Below are 22351 nucleotides of genomic sequence, written 5' to 3' on the forward strand. Positions count from 1 at the left end.
TGGCGGTTAGGAATTTATGTTTGTTCTTTGGTTAGTTCTTTAAAGAAGAGCGGAGCAAATCATTTCCTCCTGCTCCAAAGATGTGTGTGTTGGTGTGTGTGTATGTGTGTTGGTGTGTGTGTATGTGTGTTGGTGTGTGTGTGTGTGTTGGTGTGCGTGGGTGGGTTGCACGCGTGCGCCTCCATCCAGTGACCCATCTAATGCCACCGTTTTCTCCACAGGAACACCATCTCCAGCGAGCCATCTCTGCACAGCAGGTTTATGGCGAGAAGCGGGACAACATGGTTATCCCAGTCCCCGAGGCAGAAAGCAACATCACGTACTACGACTCCATCTACCCCGGGGACTACAAGATGCCAAAGCAGCTAATTCACATACAGCGTAAGCATGCCTTACCACCACCACCATGTGACCTACAGACCTAACAACATCCAGATAATGGGGTCGTTTCAGGTTCTTGACCTTTTTTACCTGCCTTCCTGTTATTTGAGGTGTCTGTTATTGAAAATTCAGTTTATTGATAAGATAAGATAAAGATACTTGATACTAATTGGGTTGTTGCAGTGTCGGTGTTAGGCTCAAGATACAAACATACAAACAATAGATGACAACAGAGAACCAGAACAATCGATCAGAAAGAAACATCAGTGAAAAAGAACAGTTGTATTGCGTGACACATCAGGAGAGAAAAACAGACGGACCTTAAATGATTTTATGGATGACAAGTTATAGAGTCCAATGGAGTTCTATTGATTTGATATGGGATTTTTGGAGCTTAGAGTAGAGTTTTTTTGTTTCCTCCGGTTTGGACCCCATAGTCATTTTAACTTGCCTCATAAATTCTTGTTGAAGAAAGTTAGCAGGAAAATGCACAGCCTTTGAAGACTGTCTCTTGCTACTTGAGAATGCCTTTGTAGAAGATTCTCACCTGTTTGATGGCAAACAGCCATTTTCATTTGCTAGCCGCTCCATACTTGGCGTTTATCGGGGTACGTGAGCCTAAGAAATTGCTTGGTTCTGTAATATCAGAGGAAATTAGTTTGCTAGATTGCCTTGTTCAGTCACCATGTCTGTCACCAGAGCTTACAGCCTTTTCTCCACAAAGGAAAATCATTTTCTGTAGCCTGAGCACACACTGCTATCAGGTGAAATGACAAAACGCTTGCTGCTGTCAAAAGCTGTCGGGCTAAGTTACAGATTTCCTCTGCAGGCCCGACACTTTCAGATGTGGAGGAAATAAGCCTGAAGTCATTTTTAGTCTTTTCAAAGTTTAAACTTTTTTGTAGTCGTGCATTTTTAGCTGTAATTTGCATTATTAACGCTGTTCTTGGCCGTCCATAAAATGTTGTGAGACCATGAGTTTCAAGAAATATGAAAAGAAATATAAAGATGTTTGAAATAAATCCAGACAGTTTTATTTTATCAGAAAAAGCTTCACTTTGCTTTATGTTTAAGCTCTCATGCTGGCTTGACTTGTTTTCTTTGCATTGATCTTTTACCTATGTGACGGTTCTGAATTAAAAGTGGGATTGTTTTGCATTGTCTCCCAAAATGACCGTGATTGTAGCAAAACATCAGACTGCAGATTTTTTATAAACATCATTGATTGGTGCTGTTCTCAGACTCAAATATAACCTCTTCTCAATGTTTTTGGTTAATGAGTGGTGGGTGTGAAAGTCCCTGTACTGGTTTGTTTGACCTTTGACTTTAACCTCCAGCTTTCAGCTTGGACACAGAGCAGCCAGACTATGACCTGGACTTGGAGGACGAAGTCTTTGTCAACAAGCTGAAGAAGAAGATGGACATCAGCTACCTGCAGTTTGAGGAGATGATCGACCGGCTGGAGAAAGGCAGTGGACAGCAGGTCAGAAACCCTTTTTTAAATCAAAGAAACATTTAAAGACTTCATTGTTCATGTTTAAAGACCCACTCCAATAAGAACTGTTTTTGGTGTCAACGTGATCTTGGAGAATTTTTGTCATGGTAGAAGATGTGTATAGGAAAAATGAAGCTTAAACTGCATTTCTGAGTATTTCTTTATTCAAATTGTTGTAAATCCGAGCAGATGAATTTTGAAGAAGAGCTCATTTGTAACGTAGAAAACACTGGGTGGGCCACATGCTCCCTGCTCTGCTCCAGTCTAAAGCTACCTTTACATTGCCCTCAGTAACACGCAATCAAGCAACCACTTCCAGTGAAGTCTGTAAACGCGCATCTCTGGGAATCGGGAGCAAGCGGAAAAATGTAGTGTGAAAAAGCTTAAGCTGTTGCGTAGAAACTACAGTCAATCAGCAGGCAACAAACCTCCTCCACTCCATTCTGACTGATCCACTTGCAGACAAATAGATCCATGTACGTCTCTGTTTTCCTCACCAGGCTGGCATCTGGCACAAAACTGTACGGCTGGATACTCTGATTTATTTATTGCTCTGTTTTTGTTGGCTTGGGGTTATGAGGGGCTGTAAGCTAGCAGGAGAGAGCGTAAACAAAAGGGTGATGGAAATGCTTACTCCCCACCAACAGTCCCGCCTACAACTCTGAGGTACATTTTTAATGAACTCCTGCTGCTCTGCAGAAACATTCTCCTAGAAAACCAAACAGGTTTTTGGATTTGGGATAAAAAAAACGCATAATCATGATTAAGACAGCTGGGAACGCTTTTAAAATAGATCCAAAGAAGATTGGAGTAGGTCTTTAAGTAGAAAGACTATTAAAATATGGACATCAGATATTGTTTATTAGAAATGAACATTCTTAGAAAACCGGAATAAAAGTTTGTAAACTGGTTTGTCTGGGACTGATCTGTTAAAAACATGACTCCTGTCTTCCCCCCAGCTGGTGAGTCTTCCTGAAGCCAAACTTTTGCTGAAGGAGGATGACGAGCTCATCAAGGAGGTCTTTGACTACTGGAGCCGCAAGAGGAAAAACAGCAAGGCCAACTCTCTGATCCCCACCGTCAAGCAGGAGAAACGGGATGGCTCCAGCACCAACGACCCGTACGTGGCCTTTAGGCGGCGCACCGAGAAGATGCAGACCAGGAAGGTTGGTGGGGTTTTTAGACTGTGTGCAGATCTGATTCCTCTGGATTATGGTTGGGCGATGTCCCCTAATTTGGCCGTTGACGATGTTTGCTGTCAACCATCGGGATGGACGATGACATCGTCGGGGGGGGGGGGGGGGATATTTTTACATTTTTCGTTCTTATATAACTGCTATTCGTTATTTTGCTTTTTTCATTTTATTTCCCAACTAATGGTTAATCCGCGATGATCCAGTATAAACTGAGGGAAGTGACTTTAACAGAAAAAGTAACAAACAAAATAGAAAGAAGTAGTCCGCTCCCGCACTTAATTAGTGAAGTGGACCGGCGGAGGGCGGATTTACAGCTTTATGTTTGATGGGAAGGGGGGGGGGGGGGGGGGGGTACATGAGCGGTATGTGTGGGAGATTTAAGACTGCGATCCGTCCCGCAGCTCCAAAGCTAATGTTGTTAGCCCGTGTTAGCATACTGCTAATCCTGGCTCCGTTCAGAAAAAGCACTGACCACACGGATTAAAATTCAAATGATGAGCGAACAGGTGTTTCATAATAACCGTAACATTATTAAAAGCACGTTTAGGAGATCGTCTCGTATTTTACCGAGCTGACATGTCAATGTATATAGCCGCTCGGTGCTGTTATCGTTTTGTATTGAATTGTTACCTTCAATAAAGTTTGGAAAAAAAGCCGCTCGGCGGAAGTTGTATCCTCTTCCGGTTTTCAAACTGCGCGTGTGCGAATGATTTATTCCGACCGAAATTGTGACCTTAGTGAACGTTTTTATATTCTGAAAACATTTTTCTGGGCCCATGTACACGGTTGGATTCTAATCCGACCATTGATCCCATCAAGATATTTTGTACATGTAACCGCGGCTTATGTTGTCGACGCGCAACGTGGCGGGGGCGTGGCATCACGATGGTGGTCTCTCCATCGGGATGTCAGTCACCCATCACGATGGACGATGATATCGTCCATCGGCACAACCCTACTCTGGATCCCTGAGTCTGTCTGGTCCTAAGCTAATGTTGATTTTATGTCAACCTGAACATTCATACATGAATTACGCCTTAAAAATGCAATCTTTTGTGGTTTGATTTCAGAAGGATTCAAGGTCGAGTTTTTAATGAAAAATAGTTTTGTTTTCATCACAAGTTGGTTCCAGTTTCTAGTAAATTAATTTCAGCGCTTTTAACACATTTATATGAACTTCTGAGCGATTCATTTTAGAGCTTTAATGTCACTATTTTAATCCAGTTGTTAAATTGTTTGGCATCCAGCTTCAAGAGTGTTGTTTAGATTTTGAAAGAACGGTGCCACCAAGTGGTCATTGGAGAAACTTAACTTCCAAGCATTAATCTAAACACTGACAGATCTGAATGTAGCTTAATGACTTTATGACCTTAGAATAACCCGTAGAAGTAACAAATTGTGAATAAAACCCATTTAAACACACTTGGATCTAACAGGCTTGCTGTGAAGTGTTGCTGATGTTGTGCTTCTTTGACCGTTCAGAACCGGAAGAATGATGAGGCGTCCTACGAGAAGATGCTAAAACTTCGCAGAGATCTGAGCCGAGCCGTAACCATTCTAGAAATGATCAAGAGGAGGGAGAAGAGCAAAAGAGAGCTGCTGCACCTCACACTGGAGATTTTTGAGAAGAGGTAATCCCCCCCCTTAACCATGATTTTGTGGCTCTGCTCTTTATGGGATCATGTCCGGCATGAGGGACACAGTGACCAGTTTTTCCATAGAAAATCTATATGGTTGGTTTTTCCCTCAGAAATGTCATGTCAGACTTTGGAGGTGAAGTGATGGCAGAGGTTCTGGCTGAAAGGGCTCTGGTGAGGCCTCAGATTATTCCCTTGGTTCCCCTCACCAACCAGTACCGACACCAGGACCACATGGACCTCAAGGATTACAAGTCCAAGGTGAGAACATGAACCACAGTGTTTATACACTTAATTAAGAAAGAATGAAGACATTTGTGGTTGAGAAAAAGCTACGTGAAGGTGTTTATTTTAGCTCAGATTGTTTTTCTTTTTTCTTTTCTTTTTTTGGATGAACAGCCAATGAAGCAAATGAGAGCAATTATTAGAAAGCCAATCATTTAATGACTAGTTATGACACTGATCAGGTTCGTTAAATTTCCTCAAGATTCTTGAGTTGTCATTGAGCATCTCTTCTCTTCCAGCCTGAGAAGATGGAGATTCCCCGGCAGAAAAGGAAGTATGAGAAGAAACAGAAAGTGCTGCCACTTTCTTCAGGCTCCTCCCACCATTCAGGTCCAATTGTGTTCAACGCCAAGGACCTGAACCAGTACGACTTCCCCAGCTCGGATGAGGAACCTTTCTCTCAGGTACTTTAAGATAAACCTTTTATAGTGATGATTTTTGGAGGATGCACATGTAAACCTTACTCTGAAAATAGCTTTAAGGTGGAAAATAGGGAGTTTTCAGATTTTTAACCATGAACTGAAGGTCTCTGTGCTCTCTGCTCTAATAACTGAATGTCAAACTGCAGACGCCCAGAGAAATGCATGCTCGGACTCTGACCTCTGACCTTCTGTTCACAGCTGCACTCAGGCTCCTCAGAAGCAGAGGAAGAGAACGACCCCGATGGCGCCTACGCTTTCCGTAGGAAGGCAGGCTGCCAGTACTACGCTGTAAGCAACATGACCTTTATTTTCTTCCTCACAACACAGACCTTTGCAGTTTCTTCTCTTGTAGTGACCCAGATGTAGTATTAGTAGTGAAAATACCAAACGTCTATTCTAAACCCTGGACGTTTTTTATGGGTTTAAGCTCGAGTTTAAGTCAGTATTACAGTTTTTAAACCTGTGACTAAATTGACTGACAGTTGTCACTTCTGTGTTCTCAGGCTCGTCAGGATCAGGCGGGTGGCTGGCCGTGGTCTGGTCCTTGGGAGGGTGGTTTGGCGGAGGATCGCTTTCGCTACAGTCTCACTACGCTCACAGTTCCACGTCGCTGTCTGGGCATGGCTCGACGCCGCGTGGGGCGAGGTGGCAGGTCAGTCTCCTAGCTGTGTTCAAGAGGAAATATAACCATCTTTTTTAGGCATCCAAATACTTATTTTCCACCATAATTTTCCTAATAAATTAGTTAAAATTTGGACAGTATTTTCTGGATTTTTCTTTCTTCATTTTGGCCCTCATAGTTGAGGTATACTTTGAAGATTGATGTACTTCTGTTAACAGTAGTGCATTCAGTTTGTTTCGTTTGTGTACTTAAAACCCAACATTATTCTGCATTTTAGAGCAATAATTACATTGAAGTGCCTGAAGTATTGTGTGTATTTTTACTTGACTATATTTCTAAAGATCGTGAATTAGCTATTTTGGACGTCGTGAAAATTTGTACTCAAATTTTCCGGAACAGATCGCGAATGTCCTAGTATTTGAATACTTGTTACAGCCCTAGCAGATCTACACGTTTAGAAACTGTTAGATAAAATGGGTAAACAGTGATGCAACAGAGATCCCCAAATGATGTGAGATCAGAAGAAAGCAGTGCACTTTAAAGTTGATATTGTTTGATCATAATAAGAGTCTCTTCTTAAACTTTGGTGTGTTCTGTTATTTGTCTCTTAGGGTCTTATTAGACCGAGCGTACACGGACTACGACAACATTTTCCATGGACTGAATCCAGAAATGCTGGACCTGCCTCCTCCCGCTTCGGCTACATCTCTCTCACCGGCCACTGACAAGTTTGCCAGTACCTCAGAAACAAATACCTCAGTCAGAAGCTCCTCCTCCCCCTTCAAAGACCCCGTTTCCTCCTCCTCCTTGGACCTCAGTCAGATACTTTTGAATATAAAGTCATGCCGCTGGAGGCACTTTAGACCACGGACACTACCACTACATGAGCTGGACGAGGCCCATCCTCTGTTCAGAAGGCTGAGCCGAGTCCTGAAGCGCCCGCGCTCTGCGTCTGCTGGGGGGAGGCCGTTCGGATCCCAACGCCCCGTCAGGGTCATCCCTCCTCCAACAGCCGCTGCTGGTAGGTGGAGTTTCTGCTTTTGTAGAGACATTCACTGCGTTTCTGTGTCATTATTAGAGCTTTTAATAAACAGTTTATTAAAATGGATAAGGTTGGTCTTTAACACCGGAGCTTAGGTCCAGTGTTTTGACCACTGCAACTCTTAAGCCGTTTACTCAAGTAATGTAATTCCAGCGAATTCTGAAACGGAGAAAAGTTTAAATGAAAATTCCCAAAGAATTACGGTATGTCAAAGAGCGTGTGTTATTTAGTGTTGCCAGCGACGGCTTAGCTGTGTGTCTAATGGCAGCTTCCTCATTCTCTCTGATTGTTGGTGGTTTCTTTGGTCTAGATGCAGATTTCTCTGAAAGGAGTTTTGTTTTGAAAGAAGCTGCTGAGTCTGCAAACTTTGTGTCGATCTTGAATAGAAGTTCTGTAGGTGCTGTGATTGGAAAACCCAAACTCATTTTCTTCTGAGCTGGATTATTTCTTTGTAATCAAATACGTCGCTGTCTGCAGTCATCATAGATCCCACTGTTCAGCTGGAGTCTTATTTCAGGACCGGTGCCAGCTGTCTCCAAGTTATTTTCATGTTTTCACTGCAAGCTGTTGCAGTTTCACCTCAAACCAACCCACAAGCTGTCAATTAAACTGGATTGGATAAATAAATTCATGAGCGACTGAAGGGTCCGTTGGCGCTTTGACACAGCAGTGTGCAGTGTAGCATAAAGACTAAATCCTCTCTGTCTCTGGTGTTTTTTCTGAGGAAAGTGGGGCATTGTGTTTCTTTCTTGTTTTGGTCGATGTTTTGATCTGCATGAAAAATAGCTTTGTATTGATTTGCTGTTGAAAGCTGCGCTTGGGAAGTTTCAGACAAACGAAGCAATAAAGTTTTTCCAAACAAATAAGTGAGTCACGGTGGTGGTTTTAGTTTGCCTCTGGTTAAGATCCAGCTTTAACCACGAGAAGGAAGTGTTAGTAGATGTCATGAAGTGAGGTCCAGATGGAGATGCTGCCAAAAGACGGGCTGTGACTTTGAAGAGAAATCTTAGAAGACCTGGGGGGGTGGGGGTTGGAGGAAAAAGGTAAATCAATATTGGAGTGAAGCCCAAGGTCTTGTAATACTTTGAAATGTGAGAATGTGCTTTAGATCAAAAAAGGCCTGTGAAGAAAAGCTGTGGACTGTTGCTTCTGGAGGCCAGAAAAGCAAGCAGGAAGCGGGAGACTGCCATTAACGGGGCACCGGAGCGCCAGATGCACCGGGTGACACGCGTAGTTCCTTTGAGTGCTCCTCTGCCCAAAAGCCCGCAGAGGTCCAACAGGACGGCTCGAGGAAGTCGGAACCGGCTCAGAAGGTCACAGGTCAAAGGAGAGCAGATCTGAATGGTCCATGAGTTCTTAAAGAGATCTTTAAGCCACTCGTCCTCGTTTGCCAGCAAGTCTTCTTGCTGTCTAAAGATGCGTTCACTCTGAATTCTTCCATTTGCCACATCTTCTAAGAGCGCAAGATCAGCCATTGTGCGTCATTACGCATTGTGATGGGGCATTTTATTTCCCTCCATTTAATTACATCTGACAAGCTACAGATGTCGGTAATAATCGACGTGGAAATGGGAAATTGATCAGCGCAAATGTAATTTCTTTTTGCTTTCTGAATGGTTGAGACATACGCCATACATTGTTTTATCAAAAATAAAACAAACTAAAGGCATATGCATGAATACCATAATTCTGTAGCTAATGAAGAAATGTTTTACTATGAAAACAACTTTCCCCAGTGGGCAATTAACATGTCTGTCCGTCCACACGCCCGCACCTATATCTGCTCCGCCAGACGGACACATTGACCAGAATATCAGTTTTGTACATTATTTCATTCTGTTAACTATATTATTAATGAGGATGAATTGTAAAACATGCCAATATTGCAGAACATTTTTCACTTTTCTTTTTGCAAATAAGTGTTCATTTGAATTTCTGTTGTAATTTTCGTTTGATATTTTTGTTTGTTTCACTGCTGATCGATCAAACGGGTGTTGGTGTAGCTGTTAATTGTAAGACTTACTTTGTGAAGTCTTCATGTTATTCATGAGAGGCAGTATTGTCATTTTCACTTTCACGTGTTTCTTCCATCTGCCGACGGTGTCGCCGTTTCTCATTTCCCCCGTTTTTGTTCGTACGCCTGGGTCAGAGCTTGCGTGAAGGACCGCACATTTTCCCGTCAAGTTTGCTTTTTATAAATCTCAACTATTGCGTAGAGAGTGGCGTACGCCTTCTTTTGTGCGTACGCAACGTTTATAAATGAGGCCCCTGGACGTCCACGGAAGACAACAGTGGTGGATGATGGCAGAATCATTTCCATGGTGAAGAGGAACCCGTTCACAACAGCCAACCAAGTGAACAACACTCTCCAGGAGGTCGGCGGATCAATATCCAAGTCTACCATAAGAAGAAGACTGCATGAAAGTAGATCCAGAGGGTACACTGCAAGATGCAAGCCACTCATAAGCCTCAAGAATAGGAAGGCTAGATTGGACTTTGCTAAAAAGCATCTAAAAAAGTCCTGGAAAAACATTCTTTGGACAGATGAAACCAAAATCAACCTCTACCAGAATGAAAAGAGAAAAGTATGGAGAAGGCGTGGAGAAGCTCCTGATCCAAAGCACACTACATCATCAGTAAAACACGGTGGAGGCAGTGTGATGGTCTGGGCCTGCATGGCTGCTTGAGGCACTGGGACATTAGTGTTAATTGATGACGTGACACAGGACAGAAGCAGCCCAATGAATTCTGGGTATTCAGAGACAAACTGTCTGCACAGATCCAGGTGAATGCAGCCAAACTGATTGGACGGCGTTTCATAATCCAGATGGACAACGACCCAAAACATCCAGCCAAAGCAACTCAGGAGTTTATTAAAGCAAAGAAGTGGAATATTCTGGAATGGCCAAGTCAGTCACCTGATCTTAACCCAACTGAGCAGCATTTCACTTGTTGAAGACTAAACTTCAGACAGAAAGGCCACAAACAAACAGCAACTGAAAGCTGCTGCAGTAAAGGCCTGGCAGAGCATTCAGAAGGAGAAAACCCAGCATCTGGTGATGTCCATGAGTTCAAGACTTCAGGCTGTCATTGCCAACAAAGGCTTTTCAACCAAATATTAGTAATGACCATTTGGTTTTCAGTTATTTCATTTGTCCAATTACTTCCAGCCCATGAAATTAAGTTTAAAAAATTCTTTAGTTTTTCTCATTTTTATGCAATCTTTTTGTTCAACCCATGGAATAAAAGCTGAAAATCTGCACTTCAATGGCATCTGAGTTGTTTTATTTAAAAATCACTGTGGTAATGTACAAACTAAATTAGAATGTGTCCAAGTATTTATGGTCCTGACTGTATAAGCTGATCTGTCCGATGGGTTATATAAAGCATCAATCAGTTCAGAGAGAAAGTTCTCCTCTTACCGCTTGTTTTTGTCCAGATGATGAAGCTAAAGGTTGTTTTAAAGAAGCCGACGCAGTGATACAAAACATTTAACCTAGCTGACCGGAACTTCTTTTTTCACCGTGCGGTTATCCTGTGGTATATCATTTTTTAACGCACACCCAGCAGCCAATCAGAATCAAGTATTCACCCAGACCATGGTATAAATGTCTTTTACCCTTTACCATAGAAGGTGTCGCTGGCGACGACTAAACACCTACTCTTTGACTATTTACGCTGTCAGTACTGATTCTGACTGGGAGAAAGGCAGCTTTTAATATTAGCTCTTCATGGATGTGTGACATTCAAAGCTGCTTTTCTCCACAGCAGAATCTGCTGATCGGCGTTGATCAGTTAACGAGTCATGATACATTCATACCGAATGCAAATCCTCTGCTGCTGTGTAGACGCACTGTGAACATGCTACTGGACGCTTGTTCAAATATGTGTTCATAAACTGGACGCTCCTGGTGCGTGTGGAAGTAGCTTTTGCCCAAAGTTTAGTCTGATCGCTACATGGAATCTTTGTCTGTAGATCTCAAATACAATGCATGGAAGACACGGATGATGTTGAGGGATCACATTTATTTATTTAGGAGGGATCTATAAAAGCATCGGTAATCACGTCCCCGTGTCTGGGTTCATGAGATCGTTCAGACTGTCCCAGTGTGGTGAGCTTCACCATCTACTGCAGGAGCTGCAGCTGCATGACTGCCGTTTTCAGCGCTACTTCTGTGTCTCTGTGAGCCAGTTTGATGGCCCCGCATTAGTCCAAGGAAAGGAAAAACTAGAATAAAACACCTTGTTATTCTTATTAATATCATAGTTCAGGGGGAGAACATTAGATTCTCCTCCATTTTTTTAAATTAATTTCCTTATTTGTTTGTTTGATCCGATATCTAGTTAGCTGTAATCACTTGTCGCTTGAGCTGCCATGATGAGTGAATTTCTCCCCCAGTGAGATGAAGTCCAATATAATGTTGGTTTTGTTGGCTGATCACATCGACACATCACAGGCCAAAGTAGAGTTCCTGATTGGCAAAGAATTTGCGTCGTGTCAACCAAAGTTCTGATTTTTAAACTCGCATAGTGAAATATTTGGCAGCACATCAGCATTTTCATAGCATTTGGCATGAACGTAGCTTTAAAGGAGTCAAAAGAATGTAAACATTGGAACAAGTGTCAGTGTTCAAGGATCAGAGTAGACCTTTCTGCATGTGAGATTATTTTCATCACTACAGGTTACATTTTCACATTTGGGGAGTATGTTCTGCACGTTTGTTCTCGCATTAGTCATGTGACCTTTCGTTGTTTTCAGCGTTCACAGCTGAACAGTACCAGCAGCATCAAGAGGAGCTGGCCCTGATGCACAAACAGCAGCTGGAGCAGGCCCAGCTGCAACAGCACGCCAACAGCACTGCCAACAGCACAAAGGTAAGCCTCACTGGCTCCACCGCCAGCCTGCAGAGCAGCGCTCAGCTTAACATGCTCACTCTGTATCCAACAGAGCCTGGCGAACATGCTGGACCAGGCCAGTGCTCAGTTTGCCGCCTCAGCTGTAGTCACCGCCGACCAACTCCTAGCTCTGAAAACAAAAGACGATTTGGGTCCAGGAGGCGGAGTTAATGGCGTCATCCCCCCCTCAGGTATGGCATGTCTCACAAGAGCCTGAGGGTCGTGTCATTGGACTGCTTTTATTTAATAAACCATTAAATGTTTTTTGTTGCTTTGTTTTTACTTCTTTAAGCTAGCCAGTTTTTTTCATTATTGCAGCTCCTTGGTTAAAAGAAAATACAAAAGATAAAACCTTTCTTTGTTTCCATGGGAATAAAGCAAAGAATGGAGGTTTTTCTGACCAGATCAGAATAGGATTGGTAAACAAAACAGACTTTCCTCAATGAGAACCGTTTCAAAATAAGAGCTTTCACCTGAGTGCCGTAAAATCAGAGGCAGCCATGTGTCCTATGCAGATGATCCAGCAGTCAGAAAAGGGGTTCAAACTCCACATCGTTATACACATCAGTGTCTGACGCACAGCTCCCATGTCCTTCCCCAAAGAGCATTTTATAACTAAAACTCTGCGTCTCCACACCCCTCCCCTTCCATCTCCTCCCACCTCTGCCTGGCCTCCTCCGACCTGCCAGGTGTCTACAAGGGCTTGCACCTATCGAGCACAACGTCCCCGTTCCCCGCCACACCGGCTCCTCCAACCACTACTCTGACTTCCACCTTGCTCCACCCCTCCACCACCACCACCTCGGCCGCCAGGAACAACAATGGCACTGCCCACCCCGCCAACACTACCACTAACGCCACCGCCGCCACTCAGGTCCTGCTGGGAAACAATAGCCTTCGTCTGGGCGTTCCCGCTGGCAAGCGTATCCACGCCCCCCGGACGCTGGGCGCCACTATGTCAACATCCGCCTTAAAGCTCGCCCACGCAGCAACCGCCAACTGTCAGAAACCTAAGGTGGCCACGGCCTCGGCCTCCCCGCTGGACATGGTGCCCAGGTGAGAAAATACACACCGTAATGCTGGATTTGTCTGCAGCTGGTTGCTTGGCAACAGTTCATTTCACTAGTGGGGTTAGGGCAGATTTACAAGCTAACTTCCTGTTTGCAAAGCGTCTGATGAGCCTGTTCTCCTTCTGCTTCCAGGGAGACTCGTGAACAAGACAAGCCAGCGCTGAACAGTCTGTCCGAGAACACAGTGGCCATGGAGGTCACGTAGCCTCCGGCCCGCCGCCACGCCACATAACCGGACTTTCTTTTTATTTGCATTCTTTTTGTATTTTTTTGTTTTGTCGTTTTGAGGGGGTGCTATGCATCATTTGTTAATTGTGAATGCAAGTGATGGATGAATGAGCACAGCAAGGATGGGTTTCCATGGCAACTGTTCTGGGACTTAATTGCAATGCTCGTCTCGTACAATTTTTCTCTTACACCCCCCCCCACCCCCCCACCTCCCGGTTTGTTACTGTTAATAAGAGATCGTCTGTAAATTCTTAATATGGCAATTATATGTACAGTACTGCATATTTGTAATACGCCCCGCCCCCTTTTCTTGTATATAACATTACTTGAATACAGAATTGTTCATTTGTGATGTTTTGCACTCGACATTAAAAAAAAAACAATTAAAGAGAAAACAAATTGCAACTGCAGCGAATCTGAGGATCGGAGGTTGTACCACAAAATGAAAAGGCAAAAAAAAACCAATGTATGTCATCACACGCATGGTGCAGAACCTGCTGTTGGAACTATTTATTGTGCCGTGTTTACTAAGGTCCTGATTTCCCTCATTCATGGTTTTGCTTTATTTTATTTGGACTTCTTTTTTTTTTAAACAATGTAAAACACTGTACCCCCCACCCCCCACCCCTCAAGTGTTAAGCTACTTCCTCTAGCTAGCTGAGTGTTGGCCCCTCCCCTTTTGGGATGTAGAGCAGGGCGGGAACCTTTTGTGGGGTTTCCGTGGTGACGTACAGACATGGGCACAGGGCAGGACAGACTTGTTGGTAGGCATCGGTGTCGCCTGGTTGATCCATAAAGCTCTTCCATTCTTATTCCAAGTAACAAACCAACGGGGATGAAGACTTTCTCAGAAGTCTTTGCTGCTTCTGATGTATCTAAGCACTATATAATTTGTTTGATTTATGCTGCTTTTGTATGATTTTTCTTTTTTTTTTTTCTTTTTGAGTCTAAGGCTTGCACCAAACGGCCTCATTCACATTTTTCTTTTCCCCTGAACATAATCCCACCTTTAATTTGTTTTATATTTTTGTATTTCCCTTTTTTGTCATGAAAGACTTCATTCTTTTGTTACTTCTTGATCTAAAACAATTATAAGGGAGTTTTTTTTAAAATGCAGTAACTGACATTTATCATTCCAGCTACTATATAATGTGTATGAATTGAAAAGAAAAAAATTTCTCTACATTTAAAAGAAAAAAGCTTCTGAAGGCTGAAAGGCCATGAACCACATGTTAACGGGTGCCTTCATTTGGGAAAAAATTAAAGAAGATAAAACATGAAATAAAAAATCGATCTCTTCTGTGAAGAGTTTGGTACTGAACAAGGCTACTTGTAGTTTTTCTTCCTGTTCCACCATCCCTGTGCCTGGTTCCATCCAGAAACCTTGGTTTGTAGTTCCCTCTTCACCACACACTCAAACAGGATCTCCACAAATGTCACCTAATAAAATACAATCCCCCACAGGCAGATTGTGTGGACAAGCATGTGTTTTTTGTTTGTGTCATCTTGAATGCCTCACTTTAGGTGAAACGCACACCTCCATGTGGAAATATGTGAACCACTGTGGGACGGGGCTTAAAAAGTGCAAATGAACGAATTCATGAAAACCTCTTTTTCCAATGGGTATGTATGCATTCATGATCCTTTTGATTTTATGTTTCACTTTTGGGAGGAAACTGGAGATTCTAAACAGGACTGTAAAATAGATAAATTAGGTTTGTTCCCCTTCAGTTTCCTGCACACAGAGATGAATGAATAACGACTCAGAGACAGTTACTTATCTTTTGTGGAGGTTTTACTTCGTACAAACTCGAAGGGGACAGACAGATGAACATGGTGTATTCAAAGTCCGAACCAAGGAGCTCAGAGATGGGCTTGGTATATAAACCCTGCATTTGCATATTCAGAAGATCGTCCGATGGATCCTGATGTGAAAATCACGCCCACAGGTTGCTGCTGGAGAGAAGCTCCAAGGTTAAAATGGAGATAACTCTGAGGCCTGCTCAGCAGATCACACATGCACAGAAAAAGGGAGGATGAGAAGAAACTGTTAGAAAAATAGCTTGGCTGTGCTGTCTTCAAATGTAATATCGTTTTGAGATGATAATGCATAGTGAATCAAGTTTAAACCATTAATGTAATAAAAAGTAAATGTTAGTTTCTAACTGTTCACATCTTTTTTTTTTAACTTGTCCTGTCCATCTGCTGGGCAGGCAGATGAGAGCTGAAGGCCTCTTGTGTTGGACATATTTTACTTTAACAACAGGAGTTATGAATATTCTGACAAACCAGAGGTATGTTTCACTTTTTCAATTACCGATACGAAGCCCAGCGAGACGACTGTTGTGAATTTGGGCTATAAAATAAAATTGAATTGAATTGAATTGGATGCTTTCCATTCATTCACATAGAAGTACAATTGAATACATTTTTGAATCACTGAACTTCAGATCTGAAAACCAGAAATTAAAACATTAAATCTGGGTTCCCGTATGTTGCACATCATTCGTTGGTAAATGCTGTAAACTTCTACATTTTAATTGTGAACAGGAAAATCGGTTCTTATTCAGGAGTAATAACTGATTTTGATCGCAGTAACAAATACATCTGACCCGTACTCTCCATCAGTTTCAATAGTGTTCTCAATGGTCTTATTTGATCGTTTTTAGTCAAAATAAAAAAAAAACTCGTTTTCAAGGCTACAGTTTCTGCTGAGAGGCAGGAGTTCAGTAGAAATTCACCTCAGAGTCGTGGGTTTGTTTACATAAGTAAGTCTGCCCTTACTTCCCAACATCTTTCTGTTTACAGGCTCTCCTGCTAGCTTACAGCTCCTCCCACCTATAAACTAGCATTAGCAATGGGGAGCAACATTGGAGCTATCCAGCCGTCCAGTTTAGATGCAGATTCCAGTTGAGACGAGGAAAACAAAGCCGTTCCTGGATCTATTGGTTGATAGTGGGTCATCAGAATGGAGAGGAGCAGGGAGTTTGTGGCCCCGCCCAGCGTATTTTCTGTCACATCTAAGGTTTTTTGAAACTGCATTTTTTTCTGATTCATGATTTGAATCAAGAAATACTCAAATGTAATTTTAAGCCTAATTTTAATTTCATTGTATATGTCCATCAGAAAAATGCCACAAGATGTTAAGACAACAGAAACACAGTTTTCATGGGAGTGGGTGGTAAATACTCTGAAGGTCGAGTAGCTCTTTGCTCACGTTCATGTCCTTTTCTCAATTGTGTCAAAGTAATCCTTAACTGAGCGGTGTTGAAGGCATCAGGGCACATTCCCCACAAATGATATCAAATAAAATATACCTCAGTTCTCAGGACCACAGTCTTCCTCTCAGGACAAATTCTCTCCATTTTCATCACGCAGTCTAATAAATTCACCAGCAGTAAAAGGTTGGCAGTGCTTGGCTTTCTGTTTCTTCCTCATATAGTGGCATTTCCATTTGACCCACAGGTTTTTGTGGGGAAAAAATGCTGCTGTGCCAATAAAACATTTCCCAGTAGTTTCATTTTTGTGCAGATTTTTCCAGTTAGCTTGTCAGAGATAGCATAACGTAATTTAGCCAATCACAATGAAGAACTGGCACAAACTGTTTTTAGTTCTGGGGACTGCAAATGATTGATTTTATGACAGGAGCCTCTGGACCCGTGGAAACGTGAATAGAAGGCAAATTTCGGACATGTAGGACAACAGCTTAAAGAAAAAAACAGGTTAACCCTTGTAATGGAAGGGTGGGGTCATTTTGACGTGTTCTCCCTACCATGACAAAGGTGGATAAAGGTGGAAAGATTTCATGTAATCCATGGACACCAGTGAAGATCACAAATCATTGAAGAAAAAAGGTTCAATGGGAGTTGGGTCTAGATGACCCAACTCCCAACGTTAAAGTGCCTAGGATAGCACAAGGGTTACATGAACTACAAAGGCTAATTATCTAAACGCAATACAGGGACATTGACAAATCCACATGAGACCTTAACTCTTCTCATAAATGGAAATAAACCCATCAGATTCTGGCAGTAGAATCCCAGGGAGGAAGTTCAGAGAAACCAAAAGTCTTCAACTCTACTCAAATTTCCAACTGTGGTCGAGCCTGGTGGGGCCATGTTTACAACAATTCTTGTGGACCCCCTCTTCCCCTGGGAATCCTCCTCCTGGCTGGGGGTGGCTGGCCCCTGTCTTGCTCCTTCCTGGACCAACCGTGGGCCGGGTGGGTGGCTGCCTGGAGCGCCGGCGGGTCTCCCTTGGGGGTAGAGGTAAGATCTGGCCTAAAAAATCCAGCCCGACCAGACCCAGGCCCGCGGGCATTAAAGCCTACCCAGCCCGTATCCGACCAATTAACTTGATTTGCAAGCCAGAGCTCGAAGCAAACCTGAAATTTCAATTTATCCCATAGTATTTTTGGCCAAAAAAACCTGCCAGATTTCTTAAGGTTAAAATAATCTACATATTTTTATGATCAATCATAAATGCATTTGCACAACGAAATAACGCTGGAACACAGAATAAGAGGCCAGACAAAGAGAGTGAAAGAGAGATCTTGATGCTCACTCGCTTCATTACGCGGAGAAATACTGCAGCTGGGCTTCCTGTTAGTTATATAACAATTACCTTGCAGCGCCTTCTCTGTTTTAACAAAATTCTTTATTTATAACAAGTATTCCTTAGTTTAGTATCCACACATCGTTTTAGTCTACATTCTTATAAACATATATTTATTAAAAAGTCAGCGCGAGAGAAGCCCGACCCGACCCGAACGTTGTGATTGTCATTTTAGTCCCCGACCTGACCCGAATTTCGGGCCGGGTCGGGTTCTGGCTCGGGCTTAAGATCTTACCTCTACTTGGGGGGTTCTGGCTCGTACCTGGGGTTGGGGCGGGGGGGTGCCCAGAACTCCTGGGGGGTGATGAGGTGCTCGTCTGGGGTTGTGGGCGCTCCTTTGGGGCAGGGCCTTGCGTTGGGCCCTCCCGGTTGCTCTCCTGGTTGGGCTGGGGCTGCGCTCTCTGTCCCCCCATGCCTCCCTGCTCTCTGGGGGCCTCGCGGCGGACCTGCTGGCCCTGGCCTGGGTGGCAGATGTGGTCACCCGGGGGGCGGTTGTTCTCTGCCTGCTGCCGTGTGGCGTTGGGGGGTTCTAGCTGCCGCTGCTGTGGCGGGGGTCTTGGTGTGGGGTACTCACTGGTCACTCTCCCTCCTTCTTTTCACATTCCACCATCCATTTTAGAAGAACATAAACACTCACCTTTACACTAATAGTTTACATGATTGAATGAAATATTTCACACTTGTTGGTTTGAATGTATAAGTATGCGTGTGTGAAGACTATTTTTCTTCAATGATTTGTGATCTTCACTGGTGTCCATGGATTACATGAAATCTTTCCACCTTTATCCACCTTTGTCATGGTAGGGAGAACACGTCAATGGAAGGGGGGGTCATCTAAGATAGCACAAGGGTTAAAGTAAGTCATAGCTAAACTTGCTAAAAGCATAGCAATGTTGGGAAAAACGTGTCATACACTCACTCACAGAGCACGTCTTCTTATATATTCATATATAATACTACCATACAGTGTAGAGGTCGGGTTTTAAAGTCGGGTTTATTGAAATTATGGGAATAGTGAAACTTAAAACAGCACTCGTGTAAAGAAACAGCTTATTTCCAGTAAACATGCAACAAGGACAGAGATGGAAGTTATGATTTAAGAAATCAGCTGAACTTCATAAAGCAGTGCATTCACATTACAAAACAGAAAATGTGCTCATCAATTTGTGGTTTGGATTTATAAAACAGATTGGATGAAGGTTTAAAACAAAGCAAAAGTTTACATGTATTCATAAAAACCTACAAGATGTCACTAATGGAACTTAACAAGTCAAGAAATGATCAGTAAAGACAAATAAGCAAATAAGCACTTCTGCATAGGTGCTATAGGCAGAAATGTGCAAAACATAAGGTGTAAAAGATTTTTCTTCTTCCCGCTCCTTTTCAAGGACATTACTTTGTTTTATCAGTCTATTTTTAACTCTTGTGTTTATTTTCATTTTGTGTTTGAAATGAAATTCCTAGAAAAAACATGCAGTGATGGTGGATAAGAGCTTGTTAGGAGTTTCTAAAGTGGACGCTGATATGAAGGTACTGAGCTTTGGGAGTCTGCTGCACACGGTTCCAGTCTGCAGCAGCAGAACCAGGGAGGAGGAACCAGAAGAGATGGGACCTGATGAACCTGCAGGGATGCAGATGTGAAAGAGGAGGGACAAATGAATTAATGCTAATGAATTAGTCTGCAGGAAGGGACAGAGGGTCTGTTTATTAGAGAGTTAGGTGGTAGTGGGGGGTATTTGAGGCATCTCCAGCTGCAAAGCGGTGGTGGAGGGACAAAGAACATCCAGATTCTAGAGTATTTAGCAGACATGTAAACATCAGCACCACAATAAAAAAAAACAAGAACACAAAGCTGGAGTTTAAGTTTAACAGTAAATGAGGTCTGTCACAAAAAAGAGAACCAATTACAGACGTGACCTTTGCTGTTGTAGCAGTTTTGTGTATGAAATGTGTCCACAGATCTTCTCTCAAAACCATCCAAGAAGGAGATTTGATCTAGATGTTGAGCTGAAAATCAAATATTTCATTTTTCTGAATGTTCAGAAGCAGATGTTGATCACAGAAGACATGTTGAAGACAGTCAAAGCTCAGGGAGGGGTTAGCTGGGTACAAGAATGTATCATCAGTCTATAGCAGGATATGGAATACATCTGCAGCATTAGTAGAATGAAGTTGGACCCAAAATGGATCCCTGCGGGACTCCAGTCCATCCAGTACATCCCAGATTATCAGTGTAATCTGCTGTTTAAAGACTCATTTATTCAGCTTAGTAAATAAGTTATTAAAAAATAATTAATTTGAATGCTTTTAGTAACAAAGTCATTATAAAGTCATCATAATAAATGTGTTTTCCAATATTAACTTGAGAACTAACAGTGCCTTGCTTCATGTCACTGAAGGAGGCAGCTGTTTATGGCTGCATTCTGATGCAGAGACATCCTTCAGTCTGTCCCCGTCTGGACACTGATTGAAGGGACATCTGTCTATGAAGGTCTCTGTTTCAGTCCAGGACAAGCGTGGCCATGTTTGAAAACGGAGCTCCTCTGCTCACAGCTCTGTCTCCAAGCAGCCCCATGATTCCCTGCTTCCCAACTTCCTCCAGAAACACGCATCAGTCCATAATTAGGATTGTTGAGTTTGAAAAACATTCATCTCTTTTCTATGGATCTTTTTCAAATGAATAATTTGCGGATGTTTTCAGCTTCAAAGGATGTCTTTTTTTCTGCTTGCATTTCTCTGACAGACAGAGGAAAGACTTTTTCAGTCAAGTTCAACAACAGAGTGTTTTCAGTGAGATTTTCTGAAGCTCACAGCAGATTTTTTTCCTCAGTAAACCGATGGAAACCGCTCAGATGGAGCCCAGAGGACATGTGAGGGTTGAAAAAAACGATGAATTTAAATTTCTGTCAGTGATTATAACTCATCCTCAAATAAAAAAATGTAGGTTTATTATTAAGAAAATTGTCTTTATGGCTTTTCTGGTTACCAAGCAGAAGCTGGAGCTGCAGTTTGGGGGGGGGACTCCAGTGACCTTGTAATTCCTTCAGCAAACACAAAGCACCTCTGTGATGGTGAGAGTAGGAAGCTCTGGATTCCTGTTGCCATGGCAGCAGCCCCGATGCTACAGATTTGTTTGGAGGCTCAGCTGTCTTGTCATTGTTTATTTCTGGTAGGTTTTGACGCTGCGTTCAGCTGTGGGAGCATGGATGCTGCCTAACCTTCTCATTCTTTGAAAAAACAGCTCTCTAAAAACTGGATTACTAAAAAAGCTAAAGCCTCTCAGTCTTTGTTCAAGCTTTTATTTTGAAAGCAAAGCATTAAAAAAGCAATAATCCTTGGTGATCCATGTGTACACTATTTTCCAATGATTTAATAATTAAAACATTTTCTGTCAAGCTCCCCCCCACCTCTGTTTAAACCTGAAATGACGTAAAATTTTAACACGTCAGCATGTCAGACCTATAATCTAGAAATCCTTGTTAATCATGAGAACACCTTAAAAGAGCTGTGCTTTTTATATAAAAAGAGACTATTCTGATTGTGATTCTAAGCTGAATTCTAAATCTTTGGATTTTGTAGTTGGAGAATATTGTAGATCAGGGGGGTCAAACTGATTTTCACTGAGGGCCTCATCAGTATAGTGTCTGTCCTCAAAGGGCCAGATATAACTTATACATGTAACTAAATGTAATGAAAAATAAATGTACTACTCCTTAATGTTAAATAACTCATTATTTATTTATTATAACTTTTTAAAGTGACAACTACAGTTGCATGGAAATCACACGTTTGCTTTTTACTCTACCATAAATCCTTTTACATTTGATTCTGTCAGGTTAGGTTATATGGACAGTGTTTAAGTCCTAATGTGTAGATGCTCAATCCAATATTTCAAGTCTGATTCCCCCTAGATATGAATAAATATACATCAATTTTAATTTTTATTTTAAGAAATTAAAAACTATTATGCTCTCGCGGGCCACATAAAATGACATGAAGGGCCACATTTGGCCCCCGGGCCTTGAGTTTGACACATGCGTTGTAGACTTTACCTAAAAACATTTTCAAATCTTTTTACAAAAGCTCTCATGACTCAAATCTAAGCTTTTGCTTCGTTTCATGCACCATGAATACAAATTCCAGTTTCTTATGTTTCTTCATCCACTGAGAATTATTCCAGGTATTGTGGGAAAATGGGAAAATCGCCAAGTTTCACACGTTACCATGGTGATTTGACAACTGCCTTTGGATATTGCTAACACATGTGTTCTGATTTTGTTACTTGATTTCAAAATACTTTTTTGAGCTCCAATTAAAGTCTGTCCCGTTCATTTTTTAACAGTTTTGCCTGCTGTGATGTCATCTTTTAATTATTCTATTGGGGGTGGGGGGGTCGTCCCCAGGTCCAAAATTCCCTTATACCAGCTACCAGGCATGTGCACATGAGGGTGAGTAATTGAGTA

At 42.4% G+C, this 22351-nt stretch overlaps 1 protein-coding gene across 3 annotated transcripts in view; it reads left to right on the forward strand.

The window, feature by feature from the left end:
• LOC101175681 (enhancer of polycomb homolog 1) overlaps positions 1–14741 on the forward strand; it is a 30882-nt gene extending 16141 nt beyond the window's left edge. For 2 of the 3 annotated variants that reach the window (XM_023965223.1, XM_023965222.1), the window contains 13 exons: positions 222–381; positions 1719–1864; positions 2836–3042; positions 4555–4703; positions 4823–4970; positions 5234–5398; positions 5615–5704; positions 5920–6068; positions 6650–7059; positions 11840–11955; positions 12029–12167; positions 12666–13032; positions 13179–14741. In XM_023965223.1, coding sequence (XP_023820991.1) covers positions 282–381; positions 1719–1864; positions 2836–3042; positions 4555–4703; positions 4823–4970; positions 5234–5398; positions 5615–5704; positions 5920–6068; positions 6650–7059; positions 11840–11955; positions 12029–12167; positions 12666–13032; positions 13179–13251 — 2259 coding nt within the window. In that variant the 5' untranslated portion in view covers positions 222–281 and the 3' untranslated portion in view covers positions 13252–14741. The other variant, XM_023965224.1, reaches the window with a different exon arrangement.
• The last annotated feature ends 7610 nt before the right edge of the window (positions 14742–22351 follow it).

Source organism: Oryzias latipes, chromosome 17, assembly GCF_002234675.1.
Source record: "Oryzias latipes chromosome 17, ASM223467v1".
In the NCBI taxonomy this organism is placed as follows: Eukaryota; Metazoa; Chordata; class Actinopteri; order Beloniformes; family Adrianichthyidae; genus Oryzias; species Oryzias latipes.